Genomic DNA, 24,128 nt, shown 5'->3' on the forward strand with positions numbered 1-24,128 from the left:
TTTATGCCCAGCCACACTCAGACCTATAAGATAATGATGGCATAAGATGCAGTGGAACTTTATGGTGATGGTCCTTTTTAAAGGCTTTTAATTGGATTTCATCCATTTCTGTGGCATTTGCACTACTCTTTGAATTTGTTTTCCCTGTTCTTTTCTAATTTAACTAATAAGATAGGAGTTCTAGCATTGAAAGTATATACCAGCTTATTTTTATTTGAGATGATTTTTTCTCAAAGCTAATTTTGAAAGTAATGTTATGCATTCATCCATAAGGTGCAAGTTAGGGTTGTTCATGAAACTGGCTCTAAAATAGTGCAGCAGCTAGGCCGTCTATCCTTACTCTAACAACATGAGTGTTGTGAAGTTATAATAATAACTTGCACCTATATATTGCTTTCACATATGACCTCATTTGATCTTCATAACAACTGTGAGAGATAGGTGTTGTTAGTCCTCCCATTTTACAGTTGGGGAAACTGAGACTGAAAGAAAGGTAAATGATTCTTTCAAGCTTATAAAACTAAGTTTCTGAGGCAGGATTTGAGTCATACCCATATCATCTAAGTCTCCATTGACCATGTGGTCAGTCCAACTCCCTCATTTTTTAAAGGAAGAAACTGTCCCCCCCTCCCCACCCCCACCTTGCTGCCAAGGTGCTCCTTGTCTTAACTGAAAATGAGTCTTTCACATTTCCTGAACACATCATGGGACAATAATTGAACAATTAGAGATGGAGAAAAAACTACCAGGACAGAGAGGGATCTAGTGAACTGGTAAATGAGCTGGAAATGAATATGCCTGATTAGACTTTTTTTTTTCCTAACTTAACTGGGGTTGAATTTTACCTGGTTTATTCTTCTTTTAGAAGTGCTGGTTTTGCATTTTGTAGACCCAAATGAATGCCCTCAGTTGATTTAACAGAATGCTCATTTAATTACCATATGTAATTGGTATTTTGTCGCTTTTGTGAACATTTCTTGCCCAGTCATAGTACATTCTCAGCTCATTGATAATAGGCATGGAAGAGGGGCAAAGTAGTTAAGGGAACAAAAAAAGATAATTTGAGGTTCAGTTTACTCAGAATACTTGATGTTCTTGAAATGTTTCCAAGTTTCATTTATGGGAAAAGAATGAAAATGATCCAAAGGGAGGACATTTTCCCACAAAGTACCTGGAGTTTTGTGAAATGTGTTGAAAGGCAATATAGTGTATAGTGGGAAATTTGGTTATGAAGCTGGAAAAAGTGAGATAGATTTTTCATATATACATATATATAGCTCATATATAATGTATAGCTTTTTATAGCTATGTATGTATGCCTATATACACATGTGTATGTGTGTAGATATGTATATTATGTGTATATAGACATATATGTATATATTTAAAAGCATTCTTACATAAATTATGATATATAAATACCCATCTATGTATTTAAATATACATGCACATTTACATACATGTATGTATGTAGGTATATATATACACACATGTATGTGTATTTTTAAGAAATATTTATTTATATAAATATAAAATATATAAAAACACATATGTGTATATATACATGTGTGTATGTATATTTTTTAAAAACACTCTTCACCTCCAATAAGAATCCTAAAATTTAATTAGAGCTACCATTTTCATTTGTTTTCTTTAGCATTAAAAGTGAATTTTAAAGTGTGTGCTAGAGTAGTAGAAAGAGCCCTGGATGGAACCCAGAACCTGAATTCTAGTCTTAGCTCAGGCACTAACCTGCTCTGTGACTTTGGGCTGGTTATTGAACTTCCCTAGTCTTCCATTTCCTTGGCTATAAAATGGAGGGACTAGGCTAGATGATCTCCAAATTTCTCTCTACTTTCCAAAATGTTATGCTTTTATGAACTACGAACTACTTTTCGAATTTATGAAATGTAGGGATGTGTGGGGGATAAAAGATTTTGCCCTCACTTTTGACTAGGGGCCTGGTGGGATATTTGTATATGTCAAGGAAGCCAAAAGCCTGTAAAGAACAAGTAAAGGTTAAGTTACACAGGAAGATAGAGGTAGAGACTAAACCTATGATTTCATTGTGTAGGGAACTCTCTGGTGAGGAAATTCTCCCCATAGATGCAATTCACCACCTTCTCAGCAACTTTCTAGTCTAAGGGAATTGCCTAGAGCAGAGGTATCAAACAGACCACATTGTCACCTTATACTCCCAAGTAAGTAGAACCAGATTAAAATGGTTAAATGATTTAAATTTTGAAATATATTGTAAAAATGCCATAGAGCATAGATAATACTAATATGTGGTTTTCTGGGTCAATTTGCTGCAGGCAAGAACCCTTATGTATGATTTAGTGGCCTCTGTTTCCATCTGACCTAGAACATTGAGAGGTGAATCATCCTTGCCTGGGAACAGCCAGTATGTTGTCAGAGAAGGGCCAGCTTTCTATCCACTACACTGAGTTGTTACATAGTAATGTAATCTAAAAGCCATGGGGGCAGGACAGTAGGATGGCATGGTTTGAAATGTCACAGTCATAGATTTAACAAGACATAGAAAATTCCAGAGTTAAAAACATGCAAAGAGAAAGGGGCAGGGTTGCCCCTTCGACAGTATCCCCTAAGGACCACCAAGCCTTTCCATCTACCCTACAGATTAACCCTCCTTTATACATTTTCTTCACCAATTAGAACGAAAGCAGAGATTTTTCTCTTTCCTATTTTTGTCCCCAGCACTTAGCAAACTGTATTTGACCCATAACTAGAATTTCATAAATGCCTTTTCATTCATTCATACTCCCCCTTTCCTATTATCCCTCCTCTCCATGTACTTCTTTCCCCCACCCCCACCCCCGTTCTCCATTGCCAGTTTGCCAATAATAAGTAATCAGTGCTGTTGGGACAATGTGTTAGATAGTATATGGATTGTGCAAAGAGCCAACTTATTATTAGTCTTTGGTAGGTGGAAGTGGGAAGGGATGATACAACCACAGGGCTGTGCATCTGGATGTAATTACCAAATATTTTAATTTATTTTTCCCGAATGAAGACCATCAGTAGTTCTTGCCTGGAAGTCAGTTGATAGGTTTTATTTTTTTTAAAAATTGAGGGGTGCAGTAGTGTTTGAAAATTGTGATGTCATTCTCCCGCCTTCCCGCTAAGGACGTTGCGTGTTAGCTGTCTAAGGAGGAGTCCTGACCTTCATAATTGGTTGTGGATGTCTTCCAGATCATTATGCACTAGATCTTCTTTTCTATGGTCAGGTTGAAAGGGTTACCAATTTCTCATATCATACATAGGTCATTAGCTTTGTCAGGGAGGGTCAGAATTCATTTGCCTGAGAGCTACTATTTGAATAAGTTTTTTCTTAACTTGTTTACATGATGGCTAAATATCTAGAAAGCATCCCGAGGCTTGGCAGCCTAATTTTATTACCTTTTATCTCTCATTATTATTATTTTCCTCTTCCTAATTGTGAAAGGTGATGTCCTTTTCCTAGGCCCATCAGCCTACCTTTGCTAAGCAGATAAACTTGGTGTAGTGTCCTCACTCAGTCTTTTTATGATTGTGGTTATTGTTTGGTATGACTCCATTTGTAACTCTGGTGATTTTCTTTTTCATTTAAGACCACAGGTCTTTTGAAAATTTCCATTTTAAAGGGGAAGATATCTTCTGATAACCTATTCTGCTTATCTAATTTTGGTACTGTTCTGGTGGGATGGACAATGTCTTTAATTTCTGTCTGTAAAAGAGATGCTTTCTTTGTCCTCTGTATGCACTGCTCCACTGAGTCTGGATTCTTTACTCATTACAAGTCTGTATGGGGTGAGTTGGCTAGAAACCATGTGTATTCTAAAAGTCCAAAGGCAAGCCTAGAGTGGAGTAACTTAAGCCATTATTATTTTAATTGCTTTCTCTGGTTCTAGCAGTCCTACTAAAAGACTAAATTTCTCTCTCTTAGGGGCCTATTTGAAGTCTTTGGGAATTGCAATGGAGTGTTTCTGGTGGAATAGAACTCTTCATTATCACTTCAAAGAGAGTGCTTTTTCTCTGAAAGTATTTACGCATGGCTATCTTGTGCACTGTTGGCTTTCATTACGTGCAGTCTTCTTATTTTCCTCCTTAATTGTTCTTCTGCCCCTGGATCCAGACTTGGTTATTAAACACTCATCCAGAATTTCCCATAGCTATATAAAGGTCCTCTGTTCTGAGAGGTAAGAGATGAGAGAAGAGGGTGGCATGAACTCCCTCCAACTTTTAAATAGCAATACTTTCCTTCTCTTAATTTTTTTTCCCCAATCTGTGGTCCTCATAGCTCAAGGAGATCTCTCTCACACACACCCAAACTTTATTGAACACTATATGTGTTCAAAGGCTATACACGCTTCCACCAGACGCCTTCTTTGGCAAGCTACTGATCTTTCCCAATGGTCTTTCACTACAATAGATTGCCTTTTATACTCCTGGGACTAAAGTGTGGTCCAAATATAAAATGGTTATCTCTCACTAATTCTTTCATTTTTTTGCTAGTCTGTCAGATAGGAGAAAAAATTGCTGCACAAAAAAGGTATAATTTTATCCTTTTCTTAAATAGGAGATTAGAAGTTTTCTTGCAGTTGTGGAAAATTACAGTACATTAGGTGGAGAAAAATGTCATTGATTCAAAGATAAATTCAGGAATGATCGGGATAAAATGAGACTTAGATTTCCTTCCTCCTAGACGTTGTTCTTCTTTTCCATTGTGAACTCCTCCAGTATGGGGACCATCTACTACCATTTTTCTTTGGTATCCCTCTTCATCCACTAACAGAGGCCTCTTATACTCTGAGGACACTCCATGAATGTTGACTGGTTGAATGACTCTCACTTTTAGGTCTGCAGCAACAGACCCTCTCGAGGAATAATACTTCTTAACTTTATATATGTAAGACACTTTGGGGAACATCTCACTTCTGAATAATTTGGTCAGATCACTTGCTCTTGCCCCAGAAAAGAAGCCTAGAAGCAGGAGCCCCAGATGGCTACCCTCATTCAAGGGTTAACTGGTGCCTTATCTCGCTTATCTTTGGAAAGGAAACAATATTTAAAACAATTCAGATCATCGGGGCCATCTGTTTTGGAGTGTGCAGCTGCTATCCCTTCAATTGTGACTCCTATAATCTATTCATTCCAGGGTGCATTGGTACATCTGCATTATTACTGCAAGTTGTTTTGAAAGAGAGCCCTATCTATATGCAGACCCTCTCTTTTCAACCCAATTATGAAAGACATCTGCCTTTTTAGGCAGCTTACCCTTTTTAAAAACTCATCTTCCACGCCTTAAATTGCATCACATTGGACTTGGCTTTGATAGGACAATGGACTGACCCTCCCACCCTCAAATAAATGAATCCCCCTCCCCCATAATTTTGTTTGTCTAATTTGGGTGTGGGAGAGAGATCAGACGGGGACAACATTGTTGCCTTTCTATTCTTAATTATAATTTTCATTATTTGAATTATTTGTGCTAAGGAGAGATTGTTACAGAGTGATCTTAGCACTGTCTTAACATGGTGTCTCCAACACAGTAAGCACTTAATACATGCTTGTTGCATCCTGTCTACCTTTAAAATTTGTATACCACTGGCATACACAAACAGGAATGACTACAAAAATGTAAGTTTACACTTTTCTTGACTGTAAGTATGTCTTTATAAAGTAAACATGTAACCCATTAGGAGGCTGAAATGTTTTTGAAGGGGATGGAGGGAAGTGGATCAGGAGATCTGGATTCTCTTCCTGATCCTGATACTAATTATCTGTATGATCTTGTTAAAGTTCCTCTCTGTCTACATTTCTTTATCCATAAAACTAGGGTGAAGGGTCTAGAAATAATGGTTTCCGAACCCTTATAACCAGTGGAGTGCTGGTAAACATTTTAATAACAGGCTGGGGGGAGAGGAATGTAAGTATAACATTTTAAAATTTAATCTGTATTAATTAATACATTCACCTTTACTTTCTTAAGTCTAGGCACTCCACAAGACAGTAAATCAAGACCTGATCTGTAGCTTTGAGAATTTCTGAAGTGTCAATGCTCACATTGAAAACTTAGCAATCTGGGAGCCTTTGAGCTAGCTCTGCAACAATTATTAAGTTCTGTGATTCTATGACTCTAGGTATTGTCCTTAGACCACAGAACAAACCACATGCCTTTTTTGGGCTCATTACTGTATAATTTCAAGTATCTTCAAGCATAAAATCACCATTATTCGTCATTTAGATGCGCCCAAATTATCTGACTATGGTAGGTGTATATACTTGTAGCTTTTCTCAAAGAGCAGAATCACGTTTAGTTATAAGCAGTGGTACAGTAGGAAGACCTGGGATGAAGAATCAGAAGATGGAGGTGTGAATTTAATTCAATCTCTAACCAGCTGGGTGGTGGTGGGCAACTGATTTTACTTCTCTGAATCATTATCCTCTTCAATTAAATGGAATTGGGCTAAGAGATGATGTAAGGTTCCTTCCAGCTGCAACATTATGTAAACTGGTAATCCCAGCAAAGTTTGAATATCTAGCTTAATTAAAAGCACTAGTACAAAAACCTTAGTAAACCTGAATGGACAATAATAATGTCCGTATTCAATCTAATTCTTTCAGTTCTTCATTGGATTTGTGAGCACACCAATATGGGTAACTCCTCTGTCACTGCATCCTGGCTGATTCTTTATCCATTTTCTATGGATCCTCTACATGCTGGGACCTCCCTTAAGGGTACTCATAGGTACCCCTATAGTTCTCAGGCTGTTTATTTGCCTGTTTATTCTTGCTACCTGACTGGCCCCACTTCCTTTTTCTAGTTATACATTTCCTCAGTCATGCTAACACTCACTATCAATAATACAAAGGCCTTGAATTCAATAGTTGGGTTTTAATAATTAGAAATAGATGAGTATTGAGAGACCTTGTGGTAGAGTGGAAAGAATTTTGGATTTAAGTTTTGAAAGACCTGGATTCCAATCCCAGCTTTTAACTCTAAAATCCTGTGATTCTAGGCTTCCCCCCTACCCCATCTCCTTTTCCCTGTGTTATTCAGATGAGGAAATAATCAGCAATTTAGTGAAGAAGCATCTACTCTTTCTGCACATTGAAAACATTGATTTTGAAGTCTTTTGGGTTTCCATTTGCTAAGAAAAACTGATTATTATGTGGTTCGGAAAATGATGGGGACACCTGGCTCTATTTGGGGCACACATTGTGTGATTGTGTAAAAGTGAACCAAAGTATATTACTTTATCTATGAGCATATTCCATCAAAGAGAATATTCAAAAGATTCCATTATCTCTGACACCTTCCAGTATCAGAGGATCACAGGACCAGAGGTCAACTCTGCAGTGGAATGGAACTTTTCTATTGTACTTGAGTATAGTTGGACCTAATCCTCAAGCTTTGGAGAAAATTCTTTTCTTCTGTAAGGGGCTACCGTAGATATTATTTATAATCACTTTATTAAGTGTTTCATTATAGAAAAACACTGACAATATGGGCTTTAAAACCTTGTGGAGAGATGGGGTCAGGTGTGAATAGCCAGAGATAATGGAAATAAGTCTTACTAGACAAGATGAGTTGGAGGAAGACACCTGGATTTGAAATCAGAAGATTTGCATTCAAAATATGCCTCTGTTTCTTAATTCATTTAATTTCATATCCTTCATCTGTAAACTGAAGAGGCTGGTCTAGTTGATCTCTAAGGGGGCCTCCCAGCTCCAAATTTCCATGGCCCTGTGAGTTCTGCTTCTACCATTTACTGGTGGGGTCATATGGCCGTCATGGCCTCATGGGCAGGTCCTTTAAAGACCTATGACTTTTCATCCCACTGCAAAATGGAGATGATAATATTTTTATTGCTGAATTCAATAAGGTTGTTGCCAGGAAAGGGTTTCTTGTTGAATGGTAAAGTTGTTTAAGTGTGAGCTTTTATTAATTCAAAGTAGAGAATTGTTTAATTATCTTATTTTGCAGTGGCATAGAAAACTAATTAGGGAGTTTTTCAGCCTGACTCATCTGAATTGATCATCCAGCCGAGGTCCTAAAGGGCTCGGCATAAAGTTTGCATTCCATCTATTTTTATTTAGGTGCTCTCTGCTCAAGCTCTGGAAACTAAATCACCCTTTAAACAGCCAGATCAGATGGTAGCAAACCGAGAAGTTTTACTTACATCTATTAAGGAGCAATTAAATTGAAAAGGAGTAAAAAAAGATAGTAATACCTTCTGTGCCACTCACTTTTACGAAGCTAAAAAAATGTTAACATAGATTCTAAAAAACTGGTAATGTTGTTTTATTGAGTTATATAGTTTAGATGTTACACAAATAAATGGTTTCGCTCTTTTAGTAAAGAGTACCAAAGATTTCAGTTGTCTTTGGTAATAAAGTACTTACATGTTCCTTTGGGGAATAGTATTTCCCCATTTTTTCCTTCTGTGCCTTAGATCTCTGATATTTCCTTAACAGATTTATTGTCTCAGTTGAAATTTCAGCTGGCTTGCATTATTTGTCCACCTATTTCTAAGTCAGACCAGTTTTTGTCTTTGTATTGCTTCATACTGTTAGGTAAACAAGCCAACATCATTACATTTTCTTTTTTCAGTCCTGGCAGTAGATGTGGTATTCTGTGAATTATAAAATAAAACAGACACAAACCCCAAATCCAAACAGTTCAAGCATAAAACCACAGAATGAGAAGGTGATTTAAACGAGGTGTGAGATTAGGAACTTAGTTGAATTGCCTGACTTTTTAGTCTTTCATTCTTTTTGTTCTATATCCTCCATCTAGTAGAAGAGAGAAGGGCACTGTCCCCCTCACCCTTCATGCAGAGCAAAAATCTCACTAGGGATTTGAGGGGAAAAAAACAAAAAAGAGGAAATTGCATTTCAGATCTGGGTGAGCTAAGCTGTTTGTTTGTCTGAACTCACAGTTCTTTCCCTTCAGTCTCCCCCACCCTCTCTCAACAATCCCTACCTACAACCTGTGATTCCTGATGGCCCCTCTACCAGTCATATTCTTGCCTCACCCTTGGCAGTATTTTGAAATGGAACCTAAACTCAAAACTTTCATAAATCACTGCAGGGCAAAGAGCCATGTATGTGGATTACTTATTCTACTCACTATTTCATGTATAAATACAAACACATATCCATATATTTAACTATATGCAAACTGTATGTAGCTTTGTGTACATACATATTCATAACTGTATCTGAGTGGCTTCAGATGCTGAATTAAGGTCTCTCACATATATTGATTAAAATTATACAAGGTGCTGCGATGGACATGACTGAAGAGATAACTTTTTTTAACAGTCCACTGAATTAGGTGGTGCAGTGGATAGAGCACTGGTCTTGGAATCAGAAAGACTCATCTTCCTGAGTTCAAATCCTGACTCAGACACTTACTAAGCTATGTGACCTTGGGCAAGTCACTTAACTCTGCCTCAGTTCCTCATCTGTAAAATGAGCTAGAGAAGGAAAGTGGTAAACTATTCCAGTTTTTTTTTTTGCCACGGAAACCCTAAATGGGGTCACGAAGACTCAAATATAACTGAAAAATGACTGAACAACAAAGAGTTATGTGGCAGCTAGGAGTGGAAGGGGATAGATTGTCTGGCCTGAAGTCAGGAAGACTCATATTTCTGAATTCAAATCCAGCTTCAGACACTTACTAGCTGTGTGACCCTGGGCAAGTCACTTAACCCTGTTTGCCTCACTTTTCTCATCTGTAAAATGAGCAGGAGAAGGAAATGGCAAACCACTCCAGTGTCTTTACCAAGACAACCCCAAATGGGAGTCATAAAAAGTCAAAGGCATCTGGAAAAACTGAACAGTAGCTACTGAATTAGCATCAAGCTAACCTCACAAGAGTTTGGCCAGTTTTTGAAGAAGTTCCATGTAGTCCAAAACAAAGGAGATTTCTTATGGGTGGTGAGAATCTCCGAATGCTACTACTGATAAGATCCTAGGATTTAGACTTAGTAGGGACCTTAGAGATAATTCAACTTCTTTATTTTATAGATTAGGAAAAGGAAGAAAAGTGACTTACTCGAGGTCACACAAATATTAAGCAGTAAAGTGATGATTTGAAATCATTTCCTATGACTCCAATTCAAGTGCTTAGTCTACTGTGCCACGAATTGCATTGCACCTCCATAATACTGTAGTTTTCTTAGATTCACAGCACCACCAAAGAAACTGGTCTTGCTCTCTGTCAGAAAAACAAAGTTAGTGAAAAACTCAATGCTCATGTTATGACATGAAGCTGGTTGGAATGATTGATTGAGATTGATTGACCCTACAATGGTCTCCTAATTGGTCTCCCAACCTTACGTCTTTGCTCCAATATATCTTCTAAAGTGACTTTCCTTAAACACACCTTGTCCTCCTCCTACTCAATACATTTCAGAGGCTCCCTATTGCCCCTAAGATAAACTATCTATACTCCTCTGCCTGGAATAAAGTACCCTTAATAAATGCTTATTTCGTTCCTTTCTTCCTGTTTGGATTTTAAAGACCTTCACAAATTGGTCTCTATCTATTTTTCCAGACTCATTATACATTACTCCCTTCCCTAAAGTTTAAATCCAGCCAAATTGGCCTTCTCTCTACTTGTCACACATGATACACCATCTCTTGTTTTATGCCTTTGCAACAGCTGTCCCCCATGCCTGGAACATGCCTCTTCTTCACTTCTGCCTCATAGAATCCCTAATTTCTTTCAAGATGAAGCTCTAGCAAAACGTAATGACTTTCTTTACTCCCTTCTGAACCTCTACTCCTGAACTCCTAGTGTCTTTCCTCTCTATCTTGTATTTACCTGTATTACCTTTATTTTCTATTTTTCTATATATATTTATCCTACAAATAATTATGTATGTATGTATGTATTGTATCCCCTGAGAGAATGTAAACTCCTCAAAAGCAAGAATTTTTTGTGTTTTCTTTTCTTTTTTGGAGTCTTAGGGCCTAGCATAGTGCCTGGACTCACAGTAGGTGTTTAATAACTGATTATTAATTGCTTGAGTTTGTCTATTTCTCCATCTGCTTACCTTTTTCTCCCTGTCTTTCTACATATGTCCATGTGTACCCACATGCATGGAGTACCTTGGAAAGGTACTGTGAAGAAATTGTGAGCTGGGCCCAGAATTGTGTAGGAGAGGTATGGCCAGAATGGAGGTGAACCAGTCATGTATCAAAATGGGTGACTCCATTGTATGGTTTGAGCTAGTTTCCTCGAACTCCCATGTATGTTGCATCACCTCTTAGATACCTAGATGGACAGTGGAGATGTGGGTGGCCAGATAAAACCAGTTATTTTGAGGGTTACATATATCCTTGCATCCTTCTTTTGTGTACAACACTGGCTGTTGTGTTGATAAATAGCTAGATTTAGGGAATGCGAGGACTGTGCCTCTGTTCCTTGAGGTCAGAAACTGCTCATTGAAGAGGAGATTTCAGGTGTACAGCCTGTGTGATACATTGACATATCCCTCCAAAAATATCAGAAGAACCAAAGTAAGCCCTCCAATGTGATCAATGGATCTTCTCTTCTGTAATTATGGAAATAAATGGATTAGAAATGCATATATTGATAGAGGGGTTTTAATTTGCATTGTGGAACAAAATACTCATACTGATGGAATCATCAAGTCTTCAAAGTACACACTAAAGTTCTCTTCTGATGACTCATCATGGCATAGAGGTGACCCAGGGTCCTTTTTCTTGAGGACTGTATGACTCTCTGTCTCTGTACTGAAAAATTCCCCACTGTCTCTCTAGTTCTTACATCTCTTTTTAACAAACCTTCTTTCCTCCCCCATGTTGTTAGGTCTCCAGTTGTGCTTCCTGGCAGTTTACACATGGCTAGTAGCCACTTCCTCTTCTAATAACCTATTTCTAGTTACGCTTTGTGGTGAGGAAACAAATAACCAAACTTATTCTATATTTTGTTCTAAAATAAGTACAAATTAGGTTCAGAGTGACTTCATGAAGCGGCCTCCTATGAACAAAGCATATGCACTTCAGGAGGTCTCTTTTGTGTATTTCTTAGTTGTCAGCTATATGTTAGCAGCTTTTAAAAGTGCTATACAAATAAAAGACTGCATGCATGTTAGGTTGAGTAGAAAACCAGTCTTCAAATTAAGAGGCAGTGAAGTTGGATCTTCAAATTAAGAGGGGGCAGGGTTGTACAGCAGAAAGAGCTCTGAGCCTGGAGTATCAGGAAGGCCTGAGTTCAAATCCAGCTTCAGACACTTACTAGCCATGTGATCCAGGGCAAGTCATGTCACCCCTGTCAGCCTCCATTTCTGTATCTGTGAAAATGAGGGGCTTGAACTCTTCTTGTTTATTTCAAGTTTAGTAAATGGCACATAATAGATACATTAAATTGTATTATTTTAATGTAGGTTCAGCATTTGATAAAGAATGAGACAAAGAATAATACTGCTTCACATGTATGCATGAATTAAATTTTGACTAGACAAGAAGATCCTTTGCACCTCTGTTTTAGGCAAAGCACAGATGGTGTTGGAGTAAATGCAAAGGTGATGGTGTGACTGGAAAAGATGGTAGTTGGCAGGTAATGAGATTAAACAAAAGGCTTGGACAACAGAAGGAAGCGAGATGGAAAATAAAAAAAGACATTATAGGAGCTGTAGGTATAGACAGAGTGTAATGACTTCATCAGGTCAGGGAGAATTATCCAAATAATTCTTTATAGAATGGCAGTAGTTCATAAACATGTGTTATAACAGGGGAACTCTTTCTACCTGACTTTCTACTATTGTTTCATGATGTTGGTTTCAATATTACTGAAGGAATAATTTAAGGAAAAGGCATTGACTCACTGATCTTTGGCTGAAAAGTATTATTTTCACATCAATTTCTTCTGTTCCTCTCTGAGGTACAGAGGCAAAATCTTATGCCTTTTAAAGCTCACCAAAGGCTTAAAACTATTATTTTCATCTGTTCTAGCAGTGCTTTTTAAACTTTTTTTGTTTTTACAACCTGTACCTCTTATGGTGTGACTATGGCTGGTTGCCCCTATGTCAAATGGCTCCCAACTGCTTTAGTCTCTCATTTTTGCATGTGGTTTTTATAAATTTCCTCCTCCTTCTTATGGAAAAAAACATACTTTGTGTTTTAGGGGAGTGAAAGAGAGAGAGAGAGAGGGAGAGAGAGAGAGAGAGAGAGAGAGAGAGAGAGAGAGAGAGAGAGAGAGAGAGAGAGAGAGAGAGAGAGCGAGAGAGGGAGATAGATAAAAAGAGAGAGAGAGTGAGATACAGATATATAGACAAAGAGAGAGAGAGTGAGAGAGAAAGAGAGAGAGGAGAGAGAAAGAGAGAGAGAGAGAGAAAGAGAGAGAGAGAGAGAGACAGAGAGAGAGAGAGAGAGAGAGAGACAGAGGGAGGGAGAGAGAAAGAGCTATCTCATTAGTGTGAAAATCTCTTTTGGGTATCAATTTATGACATTCTCAAAATAGTAGACAACAATTCCAAAATGTAGATGCAGGGCCCAGGTTAAAGTTAATATTTTGCTTCAGCAAACAGAATAAGTCATATAACTTTTAGTACACTCTTGGAAAAATCATCTTCCTACAATCATTCAATCTGTTTTTGACTACTCCCTTTAAGATCAGAAGTGAACTGAAAAGATACTTTCATAACTGATGTAATCAAAGACTTTTTTCCTTTTCTTAGTCTGATCCTTGCCCTAATGTGGTTTTCAAGAAAGAGCCCTTAAGGGTGGTGGCGGGGAGCAGTGGGAGCTGATCTGTAGAGAGGGGAGCAGGACACTTTCCAGAATGGATTTAAGAAAAAGCTGATGATACTTCTCTGATTTCAGATGCCCAAAGGCTTTAGATTAGAATAAGTTTCAAATGCTTTCTCAGTGTTTCAAAATGGGTGAGGAAGGGAGGGAGGGAGGGGGCTTAGTCTACTTCCCTATTCTCTATATTATTATATTAATCAGATAGTACCTCCCTGGTAATTAATTGCTTTCTCTCTTCCACCTAAAGGCAGCTTTGTTCTAGTTATTGGATGTCATTCTACAGTAAGTACAACTCTCTAGGTAGCAGTTTGACAAGAATCATTTGTCTGTTCAGAACCCCAAAGTCTCTTTGAGCGCTTTGACCATGTCACATGAAGAATCCTATAACATGGTTTGTCCAAAACTGGAAAATATTCTTTATATTGATGAACATATCTTGAAAAACATTCCTATCTACAATAGCCAAAAGAGAGATTTCAGTCACTAGGCATAGTTAGGAGGCTTTCTGTTTTACATGAGGCTAATTAAGATACATTTTTTTTAAACATAAAAGAAAATAACATAATTAGCAATTTTATTCTTCTCTCCCCAAAGGGTAAAAATAAATGTTGTGCCTAAATGAGACTATTTGTTTAAGTCTATTCACATTCCTCTTGAACTTTTCAGATATCTTTCTTCTGCCATCTCAGCACATATCTGTAATAATTTAATAAGTTTGCTAGGGTGAAATTGGATGCCCTTTATTGATCTAACACTGAGGGGGCATTCAATTACTTAATATAAAGTGGTATTTCTGGGCCTCTCAATTACAATTTCTTTATAAATGGTTTGCTAATGATACTTCTGTTGCATAGGTTAATACCGAGGCCATCCAAGCAGGGACTGAAAAATGGAATGCTTTCTATTTTAGGGAAAGTAGTCTAATCTCCTGCAGCTGATACAAAGTACCAATTATTATAGTTTATCTCCTTAGGGTACGGAGTTTAGCCAAGGTTTGGATGCATTTTAATTGAAGTTTCTGCTTAAGTATTCTTTAGTTTAATGAATGAATTTAGGTGTCAAGACTCCTTTGTAATCTGCCTTGTGATTGACAGTAAATTGTTGAAGTTACAAATAGATTAACTATAGGGAAAATAAAACAATTAATTTTAAGTAAAGAAGAGTGGCCAGTGCTGAAATATGCCTTAGTTATACTCTTTATTGATAAGAAATTATCTAAAATTAAGGCAACAGTCTGTTTTTTCAAGTAGTGTAGTCAAATACTGTTGGTCTTGTTGAATTTTGTGTTATTTTGGAGTAACACCTGATGGATAGGTGCCCACTCAGAGTCAGTGAGGTTTTGCTTTAAATTCCATAGCCGATATTTATTAAGGTGCTTGATCCATGACAATATCACTTAATCTCTCAGCCTCAGTTTCCTCATCTGTAAAATAGGGATAAAAATTCTTCTAATACCTACATCACAAGATTGTGAGGCTCAAATGAATGAATGTATGTAAAGTGTTTTGCAAACCTACATATATAGATGTCAGCTACTTTTATTATCCGACTATATGTGCTCTCTTCCTTTTATTAGTTGAACATGTGAAAGCTGGAAGACTGTATGATAAAATATATAAAATGCTTGTATAGATGTCCAAATACTTATCTGCTTTTTCTAGTACTCATTCCTTGCCCTTGGGTTAACTTAGTTAACCTGGGTTCTAGTTTCTTCCTCTTTGAAATCAGGATAAATAATACTTGTGCTATTTACCTCACATCAAATGAGAGATTATTCTGGAAAGTACTTTGTAAACTAGAAAATGTCAAATGAATATATTTCCCCAATCTGTTTTCCTCCATTCATATTTAGGGAAACATCATAAGGATAGAGTTGTTGTTTTTCTTGGACCTTCTAAGTCAAACTGTTATTTGCTTTGAGAAAAGAGGGAACTTTTGTTCTTGGCCTTAAAGGAGAAATACTTTGAGTAACTAATGTTAACAAGTCAGGTTATAAGTTCTTTTTGCTAAGCCTTCCAGATTTGAGATGCAAAATTACAGAGATTTTCTTCTTTGGGCTTGAAAGAAGATATCATTTTTCATAGTTAGGAATGTATTTGGTCCAGACAGTGCACATTTTTTTTTCTTTATACCCTCAGAGTGCATGGTCTTCATCCATTTAGAATTTACTTTGGCCAACAGATGGAAGGGTGCCGGCTCCCTCCCCACTGAAATCTTGGTGGGTGGGCATCTCCTTTTTCAGTCTGTTTTGTCTTTGTCTTAGCCATTGTTACAATTTCTTTTGATTTTAGTGAAGAAGGGCCAGGTCACTTTTTTTTCTGTAATAGTCAGGAGAATTGTTTTTGACCAAGAGACATATCAAGACTATTGAATTTGGAGGCTGAAGTTAGATTCCTATGGTTTTTGACATGCTTCATTCAGGGCATCTTAAGAAGGCCTGATAAGGGCTATTTACCCAAGTCCTTATTCTTCAGTCTGGGGATGTTAAGTGACCTGGTGTTGGAAATGGAGGCAACAAAGGATCATTGTGAGAGAGGGAGTCCTTGGGAAGTGTGTGTGTGTGTGTGTGTGTGTGTGTGTGTGTATGGGGGGCATCCTCAGAGCTTTCTTGGCATGTTAGTGCCAGTTTGACATGGTGCATATTTTTCTTTCGTGTTACTCTCTTATCATTCTACCCATTTCTGACCCAAAGCCTCTGTGGCTTCTGACGTTATGGGCCATTTAAAAAAAATCATTAACAGCTCCTTCTTCACTTGCCTTTCCATGTTACTTGTTTACCCTCTGTAACAACAATGTGGCTAGCACCTACTGTAAGGTTGAGAGACCAACAACAACCAGTACACAGAAGGGCTGCTGACACAAGTTCTTTGATCTGCTTTTCTAAGGAAAGCAACTTTAAGGAGTTAATAATCTTAGTTTATTAAACATACATATATCATTCACAGTTCAGGGGGAAGAGATCAGCCCCCTGAACTTCAAGGCAAATACACACAAAAATTACAAACGTCAACAGATGGACCTTGTCTGATTCAAATCACAATTCATAGTTACCAAAGAAGCACCAACATCTATCTGTCTGGGTTACAAAGCCGGGGGGGGGGGCGGGTTCAATGGCTTGCCCAGAGTCTCATCAGCCACATTCTTTCAATGAGTGTACCCCCAAAACAAAATGCCAACCTCAGATCTTATATACCCATCTCAGGGCCCTCAGGGCTTGAGGCTCACCATTTAGAATGTGAGAAATCACTAACACCAAGAGTATGGGAGAGCTCCAACCACCAGCACCACAGCATGTACAATTCAGTGACTCTTGATTGTCTTAGTGCTGAGAAACACTCCAAGACAAAAAGATCCCACTTTACCTGCCCCATTCAAATAACAGTGAAAAGTCCCATTTTGCTTGCCATTATACCCTCTACAAAATAAAATAATAATAATGATAATAAAAACTTCCCAGCCTGAGTGAACTGGAAGGCTGTGCTGGTGAATTTATATTTAGATATATCCCAATAGTCTGCCGGTGTGTATATATGTGGGGGTGGGGCACAGTGAATCAATCAACAAGTATTTATTAAGCATCTACTATGTGCCAGGCACAATCACCTTGCATTTCAGTGAAGAACACATATAAAGCTTTATATAATACCAATAGAATATTGGTAAACCCAATTGTATGGAAAATAGTTATATACAAGGTAGTTTAAGAGGTAGGGCACTAGCACCCACAGATCAGGAACAAAGCTTCATGCTCTAATATGGTAAATGATTTCCATCATAAAGAAAGAGGAGTGTTAAAGAAGGAGTACATTCCAGGCATGTCAGGTAGCCAGTTCAAAGCCATGGAGGTGGGAAATGGTCTGTTATGTGTGAGCAACAGAGAAGTTCTGCTGGGCTGTTTCACAGAGTCCAGGAAGCAGACTAATATCCAATAAAGCTGGAAAGAGTATATGGAACCAGGTTGTAAACAACTTGAAAAACTAGATGGAGGAATTTATATTTAATCTTAGAGGCAATAAGAAGTCATTGGAGTTGCGTGAATAGGGAAGTGACATAATCAGGTCTGTTTTTAAGGAAAATTACTTTGAAAGCACTGTATAGGATAGATTGGAATGCTGAGAGACTTGAATGTAATATATGTGTATGTTTATACACACATAAGCACACATATATATGTGGGTACATCTATATCTACACCTATCTTAAGATATAGCTACATTAATATATGCCTATATAGAGATAGATCTAGATCTATAGATATCTATTGATATCTATGTTAAATATTAAGATATCTATATATGCATAGCTTAAGACTTCAATATATATGTATATACATATCTCCACAAATACATGTAAATCAACATTTTTCTTAAAATATATATATATATATATATATACACATATGTGTGTATATCTAAGAAAGATATGACTGTATAAGTACATATATATGCACACACATAAATGTAGAAAGATATATACATACAGATTTTAATATGTATTTATGTATATGTGTGCATGTATTGGTTATCTGATGAGTCCAGATTAATTGCCTCAGATTTTCCTTTAGAATTTTTGGGACCTATGGATACGGTCCTTTGTAAAGTGGGCCCTAGGAATAGCAGTATTTTGTGGAAGAAAGAATCCTCTACTTAGGTATAGAAAATGTGGGTTTCAGTCTCAGCACTGCCACTTATTTGCTTTGTGGTCATGGGCATCATTTTCCTTTTCTGGACCTTATGTAAAATTTCTTTGGAACATTGAAGGATTGGGTCAGATTGTTTCTAAAGTCTCATTGGTTATGATATTCTAATCTGTGAGTTTATATGCTATGTTAATATAAGTAGTAATGTGGAGAACTATATTGTACGTCTGCTTTATTCTCTGTTTCTTTTGAGAAGGGTATATTCAGTAGTTAGTTTTGGGAGAATATTGCCTGGTTTAACTCACCTTGATAAGTCTATGGAAGAAGTGGAAGTAAGATTATCTTTTTCCTTTTCTTTTCTTCCCTTCTTCCATATCTTCTCCATTTTTCCTTAACACTTAGGTCTTCCATCTACCTTTGTTCATCTTTGGTCATTGTCCACCAAGAGTGGTTTTGGGTTAGAATCAATAGTATCTTCTTCTTGACTAGGTACCACACTGACCTAGGAGTCTGGAGGCTAGATCTCTTAAAGTGTCAAGACACTCAAAGTCTCTATGCCTCTGTTTCCCCATTGGAAGGGAAGGATGATGTCCATAGCCACTCTGACACAGCTATTTCCTATACAAGAAGTTCTGACAGCAGCTGGAAGCTGTGCATAATAAAAATTCCTTTGAAGCAACAAGGAGGGCAGGTTTTAGTAATCACACAAAAGAACAGAAAATACATCAATATGTTCACTGTGTTAAGTAGTACAAACTATGTACAAACTCTGTGCCCAGACACAAACCTGTCTGGACACTTAGTTTCTTTGAAGTAGAATTCGGCATTGTATGTTTTGTATATTTTTCCTTTAGAAATTGAGAATACAAAAAAAAATACTTGCTCCTCCAACTAAATTGATAACTGTCTTCTGAACTTTACTTGACTGTGTGTAACTTGGCCATTGGGATAGTGGTATTTAGGACCCAAAGATTAAGTGGTGATTCTCTTGTCTTGGCCATGAATTAAAAATTGAGTCAGGTACTTTTTTTCAACTAATAAAAATTAATTAAAATCATAGACTATTAGGATTGGAAAGAATTTTAGGGATTTTCTGGTTTAGATTCCTCATTTTGTAGATGAGAAACCTGAGGCTTCTGAACAGAGATGCCATATAGCTTGTTAGTGGCCTGCCCAGAATTAGAAACCAGGTCTTGATTTGCAGCAGTCCTTCCATCACAGAATTAAAAGGCATTCTTTTGGCAACGGTCCATTTACAACCATAGCATTCTGTTAAAAGATTCTGAAAACTTATGCCCTCCACTGAAGATGAAAATGAAAAATTGTTTCAAGGTCTGAAGTGTTATGCTACTCATGGGAATACTATGTATTGGATATTGTTGCTGAATGTAATTGTCTAATAACTTAAAGTCAAATGCTTTTTTTTGGATGGCGTACTGTCTTTGCAAAAGGCCTTTCTACTTTTTCTGTGTTTTCATTAAGTAAGAGTTTCTTCCCAAAATGACAATAAAAGTTAGCTATTAGCAAGAAGTTGCTGATTTTATCGGAAAAATATTTTTCTTATCTTCTGTCTTCCCAACTATCATCCTTCTTCTTACTCCCATTGCTTGGTAGTGATTAGAAGTGGAAGCAGTATTTTAATTCAGCCAAGCCTTATGCTCTGTGTGAGTCTGAGAAGGATTTCAGCATACCAGAACTCAGAGGTGCAGTAGTTTTCTCTAAAAAGAGATAGATGACCAAGAAAGGCTTTTAGAAGAACTGAGATGTTTGCTTTGTGGGCAATTAGTGGGGAAGACTTGGTGTTAGAAGAATGATAGTGTACGCAGCCAGTCCCAAGGTGTGAGTCACTGAGAGTCCCTCCTAGAAAGAGCCTTGGATTTTGATTTCTGTGGGGTCATGAATCATTTGCTGAATCTTTCAGTTCCTCTTTCTGTAAAATGGGTTAAATAATACTTCTATTCCCTACATCACAGAGTTGTTGTAAGGAAATCCCTTCTCTATTTTAAAGCGCCCTGTAAATGAGTTCTCCTGTAGGGTTTCTGTTTATGATATTGAGTTGGCTTGACTATCTTTGAAAGAAATGCACATTATCAGACTATTATTTCCGAATAATAAGACTTTTAAAATTTTCATTTTAGGTAACCTGAAAGTTCTTTAATGTTGTCTCCAAAGAAGGTGAAACCTTTCAAAGATACTTTCCAATTGTGAATACTTGAGAACACAGAAAAAAGCAAAGAAAAAAAGAAAAAAAAGAATCTGAAAGGATCTCTCCATGGAATTTATACATCTATGTGTCCATCGATGGAAAGAAAATGATGTCTTTTAATTTTTTGTGTATTTCAACACCCTTCAGTGTTGTCTTTTCCACCTCACTGCACACAATGGGAAAAACTTGAGCAACACTCTGAGCTATATTTCAGTCTGAAGAGTTTTCCGTGATTGTGGTGGACTTTAACCAAACATGCCAACTGAAGATCTTTCTCTTTTCCGTTCATTTGCATATTGGGCCTAACCAAAGAATGTGTTTGTGCATTCTCTAACTCTCTGGCTTCAGCTCATTTTTATTTGTGTTTTTGTTTCTTTAGCTTTCCAACAAATCCATGTAATTACAAATTGTAGTTAAAGTTTTACAACCCAATTTGCATGTGTTAGAAATAATTTTGATGGCTGGTCCGTGGCTCATTGATGCAGCGATAAAAAAGGCAATAATATGAGGCACTGTGTTAATTGCTGCATACAATTGTTACCTGATGACTTGCACCCACAGTGTTTTAGCTGCCGAGGACCTTCTCATAGTCACCACAAGTGTCCCATCTGCAAAGGAGAGAAAATTCTGTTTCGAGTGGATAGCAAGCAGATGAACTTGCTTGCAGTTTTAGAAGTAAGGACAGAAAACAATGAAAACTGGAGTGGACTTTTTCGCTTCAAAAAGGGGAAGCGATGGAGCCTCATTTGTGGATTGATAATAATGACTTTGGTGATGGCGTCATATATACTGACTGGAGCCAAACACGAACTCCTGCTCATACCATCATCACTAAGATACAGGAGCTTTCCCAATAATCCAGCTTTAGCAGATGATGAATACCTGAGGAATTTGAAAGATTTTCATCAACCCTTTTTAATGAATATTTCATATGAAAAATATTATCCAAACATTAAACTAATTATCAACACAATCACGTCAAAGGTTGAATTTACTACAAGGCAGCTCCCAGATCTAGAAGACCTTGAGAAGCAGGAACTGCATGTGAGTATCCGCTGAACTTTGACTTCCTCTTCTCCCTTTTTGTAAAAGGAGAAACCAGGGTTTGCTTTATAAAAAATTTATCTTTGGAGCACAAAGGGACAAATAATTAGGCTCCTGGAATTTAGCAACAGGAAAGGTCTTAGGAGATCATTCATTCTAACTTTCCCATTTCATAGATGAAAAATTTGAGGTTACCTATAGAGATAAAGAGTGTCTTCCAAAGGTCACTTGGAGACTTGGGGACCAAGTGTCCTGACTCCTGCTCATGTGCTCTTTCTATTAAATAGTAGGGAAGGGCTGAGAACTCAGCATGAAGTTATGGAAGACCCTGATGAAAACCCAGCTCCTCCAACATTTCCTTTTCCAGCGCCCTGGCTTGGAAATTTCTAAGATTTTGCAAACATACTCACAGGTAGTCTTAGTTAATCTCTGCTGCTGGCTTGTTCAATAAATTTTAAAATCTCAGTTCAAACAGGGAAAACTTGACAACCTCCCCAAAGTCAAACGGTATGGAACTTAAATAATGTGCTATTTCATTTGTAATGCCCCAAATGCCATGACTAATAAATTTTTAAAAATACCCTTTGGATAATTGCTTTCCAAGATATCTTTCTTGAAAACTGATAATTGGGGCTGTAGTCATTCATGTAGATACCATAATTCAGAATTTAAAAGTAGAGTTAAATTTGATTTTATGATTCCACCCTGAGCTAAATCAGTGTTCCTAATCATTATTCTTGTCTCCAGCATCCCTGAACTTAATTAGTAACACAGATTTCAGCTGACTTGGTTTAATTTGATTGCTCTTTTATGATAGAAATGTGGGCAATTGTAGACTGGCATTGGCTTGGGTCTTCACCTATCACTCTCCCCCTGCTGATTTCTTTACTAAAAATTAAGTCCATCTCTCAAGAAAGGTATGAGAAAGAAAGGGGGGAAATTGTCAATTATAATCTATCTCTTTTAATTTACTTTTCTATTCAAGCATAATTAAATATTGCTCGGACCATGTATATTATAATATTAAGATAGCTGCAGGGGTTTTCCCCCCTGGGGGTGACATTAATAATCAAACTTTCTAAAATCACCCTCTTCTTTTGTTGTTGCAGATGTTCTCAGTAATCCCTAACAAATTTCTTCCAACTAGTAAAAATCCTTGCTGGTATGAGGAATACACAGGGAAAAATACTACAGATCCCTACATGACCAACCTCTATGCACTGTATTCAAAGCATTTTCGGTCAACCTTTGATTACCTCAGGAAAGAGTTTTGGAACCACTTGTACCATTTCAAAGAGAAGCACTACCGCCTGCGTTGCCTCCCTCATTTCTACATCATTGGGCAACCCAAGTGTGGGACAACTGATCTGTATGATCGTCTCCGGTTGCACCCGGATGTGAAATTCTCAGCCATTAAAGAGCCACACTGGTGGACAAGGAAACGATTTGGTAAGTGAGGCCCATTGGCCCATGTTGTATCTTAACTTGAAGGGTACTTTGGACTTGGTAGAACATTTTCCCATCTATCGTTTTCTCCTAAGAGTAGCTGTGTTGGGAAGCTTTGGCAGAAGTTAGGTCTATTGGACAAATGAGGAAAATGAGATGGTGAAGAAGATGATGTGCCTAAAACCACAATTCTGTTTGCAGAGCTAGAAACAGAACCTAGTTTTCTTTTTTTAAAATTTATTATAGGCCTTTTAATAAAGAATTGCCAAAAAGATTTAGTGAGGACAAATGAGGACACAGTTTCAAACAGTAACAAATACTTAGAAAAGTATGCAGTCCTAAAGACTTTCTTATCCCAATTCTATTTGCACTAGTCAGAACGTAGTTTTCAATCTAATCAGTGAATGCCTGCTGAATGTAAGGCACCTACTGCATGTGTGGTGACTATTGTAACAGCAGCAACAATTCGTGCTTCTCTAGCATTTGAGGTTTGCAAAGTTCTTCCTCCACAGCAACTCCAGGAGATGGATAACACATGTATCCCTATTTTATGAATTAGGGAACGAAGGCCTTACAGAGGTTGTGCCTCACTCATGATCACACAGCTAGGAAGTCTCATGGAGATGAGGCTAGAACGCAAGGTGTTTGACTCTAAGTCCTATGGTTTTTCCATTACCGTCCATTGCCTCTTATAGAATTGCAGACGGTAAGATCCCAACACTTATCGTTACGGTATATGTAGGAAGCGGTGTAGTACATTCAAAAGAATGCTAGACTGAGGGGCAGGAAAGGCCTTGGTCAGCATCATGCTTCGGACGTGCCCTGGTTGGGTGATGATGGGGAAGCCATTAAGTCTCTCGGTCTCAGTTTTCTCATCTGTAAAACAGGAATAATATTTATCTGGGTAGGGCTGAAGAACAAATGAGAGAATTGGTATAAAGTGCTTTACAAATACATAAATGTATACTTGTGTGTATGTATACATATATATACATAAAATCTATC

At 37.5% G+C, this 24,128-nt stretch overlaps 1 protein-coding gene across 2 annotated transcripts in view; it reads left to right on the forward strand.

Annotated features, from left to right (window-relative positions):
- CHST15 (carbohydrate sulfotransferase 15) overlaps nt 1–24,128 on the forward strand; it is a 133,663-nt gene that overhangs the window by 51,087 nt on the left and 58,448 nt on the right. For both annotated transcript variants that reach the window (XM_036735327.1, XM_036735326.1), the window contains exons 2-3: nt 20,566–21,677; nt 22,787–23,126. In XM_036735327.1, the coding sequence (XP_036591222.1) occupies nt 21,138–21,677; nt 22,787–23,126 (880 nt within the window). In that variant the 5' untranslated portion in view covers nt 20,566–21,137. The remainder of the gene's footprint in view (nt 1–20,565; nt 21,678–22,786; nt 23,127–24,128) is intronic.

Source organism: Trichosurus vulpecula, chromosome 8 (genome assembly GCF_011100635.1).
Source record: "Trichosurus vulpecula isolate mTriVul1 chromosome 8, mTriVul1.pri, whole genome shotgun sequence".
NCBI classification, from domain to species: Eukaryota; Metazoa; Chordata; class Mammalia; order Diprotodontia; family Phalangeridae; genus Trichosurus; species Trichosurus vulpecula.